General features: G+C 37.8%; 1 protein-coding gene across 1 annotated transcript; it reads right to left on the bottom strand.

Annotated features, from left to right (window-relative positions):
• Positions 1-1,582: 1,582 nt before the first annotated feature.
• LOC137630286 (paramyosin-like) lies at positions 1,583-3,676 on the bottom strand. Its single transcript, XM_068361732.1, has one exon. It carries the CDS (start codon positions 3,674-3,676, stop codon positions 1,583-1,585), a length of 2,094 nt encoding a protein of 697 aa, XP_068217833.1.
• Between the last annotated feature and the right edge of the window lie 2,836 nt (positions 3,677-6,512).

Below are 6,512 nucleotides of genomic sequence, written 5' to 3'. Positions count from 1 at the left end.
GCCGGGCGGTTAAGCCAAGCGTCATCATTGGCCGGGCGGTTAAGCCAAGCGTCATCATTGGCCGGGCGGTTAAGCCAAGCGTCAGTATGTGCGGGCGGTTAAGCCAAGCGTCATCATTGGCCGGGCGGTTAAGCCAAGCGTCATTATTGGCCGGGCGGTTAAGCCAAGCGTCAGTATGTGCCGGGCGGTTAAGCCAAGCGTCAGTGCGTGCTAGGCGGTGAAGCCAAGCATCATCATTGGCCGGGCGGTTTAACCAAGTGTCATTAATGGCCGGGCGGTTAACCCAAGCGTCAGTATGTGCCGGGCGGTTGAGCCAAGCGTCATCATTGGCCGGGCGGTGAAGCCAAGCGTCATTATCGGCTGGGCGGTTAAGCCAAGCGTCAGTATGTGCCGGGCGGTTAAGCCAAGCGTCATCATTTGGTGGGCGGTGAAGCCAAGCGTCATTATCGGCCGGGCGGTTAAGCCAAGCGTCAGTATGTGCAGGGCGGTTAAACCAAGCGTCATCATTGGCCGGGCAGTGAAGCCAAGCGTCATTACCGGCCGGGTGGTTAAGCCAAGCGTCCTTTTCGGCATAGAAAACTAAAAAATAAAATACTATTCCTTAAAAAAATATTCCTTTCACAAAATAAAATAAAAATTTATTCCTTTCAAAAAAGGGAATAAGAATTTATTCCTTTCAAAATAAAAATTATATATTATTCCTGTTACAAAACTAAAAAATAAAATGTTACAAAATAATAATCCTTTAAAAAAAAATACATTATCCCTTACAAACAAAAAAAGGAATGTGAGGATATCAACTTAATCTCGAGTGCTGCCGTTACCAAAACTTCCTCTGCTGCCCTGCCCCCATCCTTTCTTGAACCCTCCATCAGCTGCTGCAGCCATTGGATGAGCACCTGTTCTGACAGACCTCGCTTGAAGAGACAGCTTCCTTCTTCAACTTATAAGGACAAGTCTACTGCATACTAGAAGAAGCCTAGCTCGTTCCCTCTGCAGAGCCGGTCTTCTAGATTATTCCCCCAGAACCACCCGAAGGTTGGTATCCGGAAGAATAGATCCAGATATCCGACCATTTGTACACTTGACAAACGTCTTGTACTCGTTCTCCAAGGTACATAGCATACTAGAACCCGCTAGGTTTCTTCCCTCTGCAAAGACTGTTGTCCTCGAGTTTATTCTAAGAATTGTAATTCAAGCTGGATAGTTAAGCCTTGCATCCCTCAAGCTGGGCAGTCCTTCCAAGCCTCCTCCTTCTAGCTGGGCAGTCAGTCAGTCAGGCCAAAGATCCAGGGGCGGAGGGGAGGGATGGGGTGGGGGGAAGCATCATCTACCTTTGGAACTGGTGTCTGGAACTTGTCCTGAATAGGTTGAGCACAATTATCAGGTTTGGTCCTGGCAACACACGGCTAAATCTCCTTTTCCTCACAAAATAAACTGAAATTAAACTTCGATGAAAAATAATTTTAATCAATTCAAAACTCAACATAATTTTTCATTTTTTTTTTTAGATTTTTTTTTTGGGGGGGGGGTTTGTTTGTTATATTGTTTTTTTCATCCCTTTGCTGATCCAAGTATTAATTTAGTGAAGTTTCCTCAGAAGCCCATCGATATGAGTTGCTGCTAATTGAACCTGCTCAATGGTACCACTAATGGTGATTAAATTATTGTAGTTTTGCCATGGGAGCTTTATTAAGCTGACGCCACTCTGCCGGGTGATTTCTGTCAGTGTCCTTCCTTCCACTCCATATATGACTCTGTGGAACTTCCTTGGGATGTCCAAGTCGACAGTCACGTGCCCCTGGACGTCATAGTCTCTTGTGCGGTAAACTCCAACCTTTGCACCTTGGAAGATGATATGGCTGCCAGATCCAACGCAGATTGTCGAGTTAAAGAACCCATCTTTACCTCTTCCTGTATGGGATGAGGAAGAAACCCTTTTGGGATTCTCGGGTTCCAGGTCGAAGACGATAGGTTTCTTCTTTGCAATCTTCTCTTCCTTTTGCTTTTCCTCCTTTTTCTCTTCCATGGAAGTTTCCTTTTGGAGTTTCTGCTCTTCCTGGAGGCAGTTGACAGGGACAGCTCCTTTTGAGGTTAGTAGTCTGCCCAACACCTGACCCAACCCAGATATCCCTCCGTCAGGCTCGTTCTCCAAATCCTCCTTGTGTCCATTGGCAAGTAGGTACTCTGCCTTAACTACATTTTCTTCCCCTTCTTTATTGACAATGACATCCATTTGGACATCTTCCTTCTGTCCATCCATCTTAACATCCATCTCGGTCGAGATTTTTAAACCTGATCTTCTAAGTTTCACTTTCCTTATTCCAGGTCTGTTCTCGTCTTTTTTCTTATCTCTCTCTTCAAGTTTCTCCTTGAGTAAAGAGGTGATCTCATTTGCGGCAAGCAGCTCGTCCTTCAGACCAATATTTTCTTTGGTGATTTGGACGATCCTGTCCTCTGCCATTTCCTTACTAGAACTTAGATGGCCGACACGTTCCTTGAAACTATCTCTCTCCTTGGCTATGGAAGTCATAGTCTCCTTTAGTTCCCCAATCTCTTCTAGAGCCTTAGACAACTCATCCTCCAGCCTACAGGTTTCCTTCTTAACGTCTTTTAATATGTTCACGAGGCAACTGTAATTTTCCTCATTTGTCAAGTTTTCCATCCTGGACTCAGTCAGGCTCATTTCCAGCCTCTCTTTCTCTGTTGTCATCTCTCTGATAATCTGCATTTGCTTTTCATTTGTCTCATTCAATTCATCTATCTCTGCCTCAAATACAGATTCCAGGCGATGAATAGAGGCCACCTTTTCACGATCAACTTTTTGTAGTTTCTCAGTGAATTCGAGATGGTTTTGCTCCATCTCACATAATTTATTTAAATGTTCTTTCTTGAGACATTCTAACTCATCCAAGAGGCATGTGTACCTTTCATTCCTGATCATATCATTTATCCTTGGCTCAGTTAGGCTCTTTTCAAGTTCATTTCTCTCCTCTGAAATCTCCCCAATCATTTCCATCTTCTCATTAACGATCTCTTTCAGTTCTCTTTTGTCTTGGCGAGCTTTTTCCAAGTGCTCAGTTAGTTCAATGATTTTTTGGTCCTTCTCGGTCAACTCAGTTTGATATTTTCCAAGGACAACTTTTTGATTGCAGAGTTCCTTTTTCAGATTTTCGTTTGTTCGTTCCAGGTCGTCATTAATGTTTGCCAAATTGTCCATCTCGATTTTCCTATCGATTTGAAGAGTTCCAATGACGTTAGAGAGACGTTGATTCTCTGCTAACAACTCTTCTTTCTCTGCTAAGAATCTCGACTCTACTTCCTTTCTGAAGCTGATTTCTTCAAACGCTCCATCCAGTTCCCTTTCCAGGGAAATGATGCGTTCCTCCATTCTCCTCTGAATACTCTCCTTCTCCACCTCCTCTCTCTTCGGTCCCGTTTCCTCTGAGAGTCCTCCTCTCACCTTCTCCTCCATCCCGCCCTCAGAGTTTAGAGGCTTCGAAGTCCTTAGCCAAGAGGCCATCCTATACATGAAGGATCCTTCCTCTTCTGGTTCCACGAAAACCACACCACACACTTTCTTCTGAACTTGAAGATGGCTAGTAGTAAACTGGGACATCTTGTTTGTTCCTTCTTGTTGTATGCTGCTGAACATTCCTAAAAATCTCTGATTCATTTTGATTCGCTCAAAAAATCTATATAATAGATGACCTTATTGTTCTTCCTCTATCAACTCTATCATGAAAAAAATGAATGTAGCCAACAAACGATCCCGGAGACCCTTTTGGATGCGGATTCCTCCTGAAGACTAAACGGAAAGACAAGAATTATCATTGAAGACTCTGGAGACGATTTCGTTGGATCCGGATTCCTCCTGAAGACTAAACGGAAAGACAAGAATTATTATTGAAGACTCTGGAGATGATTTCGTTGGCTCCGAGAAGAACCCTGAACTCATCAGGGAGGGAAATTCCCCTCTTCTACTGGAAGGGGGGGGGGGACTAATATCCTCCACTTGTTTTCGTTATTGATTCAAGAAACTCTGTCGTATGATTCTCCTTTCTTTCCTTCTTCGGAATATTAGATTTCCGCCATTGAACATTCTCTGTTCATCCTTTCCAAGGAGAAATTCTCGGAAAAGTATTACAGATAAAAGAAGAAATATACAACATCTAGTAACATTGAAGTATAATTACATTAATAGATTTTACTGCCATTTTCTTGTGCAACAAATGATGTCTGCTACGTCCATATAGAGTTTCTCTACATTAAAAAAAAATGAAGAAATTGGAAATTTTTTCCAGCTCTTTCGAAACCGACTCGTTTTCGTTCAGCTTCGCCAAGAAATCTCGGAAGGAGGGAAAAATTATTTTTCGTTCAATGTAAATTTCACACAAAAATCTCATATTCTTTTATTATTATTATTATTATTATTATTATTATTATTATTATTATTATTATTATTATTATTACCCAAGCTACAACCCCAAATCAAAAGAGCCAGAAAATCTGAAGAAACTACTAAATGCGGGGATTCCTGCAGGAAACGAGTGGACGCCATTATGGCAATTGCACAAGAGAGTGGCTGTGCTCCGAAACGACACACAGACACACACAGACATATATATATATATATATATATATATATATATATATATATATATATATATATATATATATATATATATATATATATATATATATATATATATATATATATATATATATATATATATATATATATATATATATATATATATATATATATATATATATATATATATATGATATATATTTATATATATATATATATATATATATATATATATATATATATATATATATATATATTTATATATATATATATATAAATTGTTATTGCTTCAACTCTCTTTTGAATGCTGTTATCTAAAAAAAGCATCATTTTACCACAATCATTTATCGTGGTTATTATTCATCTCAAAATGTTAATGTCCTACATCGTAAAGAATAAGTTTTTCCTGTCTATATATCCCATTATTTTGAATGAAAACTCTGATTGTTATTAGTTTTAATAAAGGTTTAAATATATTTGATATGATCAAAATATTACAGTGAAATTCATATCTAATCCTTATTTTCTTATTATATGGAAACAATGAAATCATAATTAGGAATTTAACTTTCCTTAATATGTTTTCGAGGGGTCAAATCATGATCTTGATTCGGATCTAATTAATGGATAACATCAGTTAGTGATATTAATTATTTATAGGGAATGGTAGGTAAAAGAAGATACCGCCTCCTAGTTAATGATATAAGTCATTACTAGGAAATTGTATAAGTAATAGAAGTAATCACCTAATAGAAGTTATCGCCTCCTAGTTAATGATATAAGTCATTACTAGGAAATTGTATAGGTAATAGAAGTTATCAACTCCTAGTTAATGATGTAAGGCATTACTAGGAAATTGTATAGGGAATAGAAGTTATCAACTCCTAGTTAATGATGTAAGGCATTACTAGGAAATTGTATAGGGAATAGAAGTTATCGCCTCCTAGTTAATGATATAAGTCATTACTAGGAAATTGTATAGGTAATAGAAGTTATCGCCTCCTAGTTAATGATATAAGTCATTACTAGGAAATTGTATAGGTAATAGAATTTATCGCCTCCTAGTTAAGGATATAAGTCATTACTAGGAAATTGTATAGGTAATAGAAGTTATCGCCTCCTAGTTAATGATATAAGTCATTACTAGGAAATTGTATAGGTAATAGAAGTTATCGCCTCCTAGTTAATGATATAAGTCATTACTAGGAAATTGTATAGGTAAAAGAAGATACCGCCTCCTAGTTAATGATATAAGTCATTACTAGGAAATTGTATAGGTAATAGAAGTTATCGCCTCCTAGTTAATGATATAAGTCATTACTAGGAAATTGTATAGGTAAAAGAAGATACCGCCTCCTAGTTAATGATATAAGTCATTACTAGGAAATTGTATAGGTAAAAGAAGATACCGCCTCCTAGTTAATGATATAAGTCATTACTAGGAAATTGTATAGGTAATAGAAGTTATCGCCTCCTAGTTAATGATATAAGTCATTACTAGGAAATTGTATAGGTAATAGAAGTTATCGCCTCCTAGTTAATGATATAAGTCATTACTAGGAAATTGTATAGGTAATAGAAGTTATCGCCTCCTAGTTAATGATATAAGTCATTACTAGGAAATTGTATAGGTAATAGAAGTTATCGCCTCCTAGTTAATGATATAAGTCATTACTAGGAAATTGTATAGGTAATAGAAGTTATCGCCTCCTAGTTAATGATATAAGTCATTACTAGGAAATTGTATAGGTAAAAGAAGATACCGCCTCCTAGTTAATGATATAAGTCATTACTAGGAAATTGTATAGGTAATAGAAGTTATCGCCTCCTAGTTAATGATATAAGTCATTACTAGGAAGTTGTATAGGTAATAGAAGTTATCGCCTCCTAGTTAATGATATAAGTCATTACTAGGAAA

The sequence above is a fragment of the Palaemon carinicauda genome, chromosome 38 (genome assembly GCF_036898095.1).
Source record: "Palaemon carinicauda isolate YSFRI2023 chromosome 38, ASM3689809v2, whole genome shotgun sequence".
Taxonomy (NCBI): Eukaryota; Metazoa; Arthropoda; class Malacostraca; order Decapoda; family Palaemonidae; genus Palaemon; species Palaemon carinicauda.
Note: the sequence above shows the minus strand (reverse complement) of the source record. Positions and strands in the feature narration are given on the sequence as shown.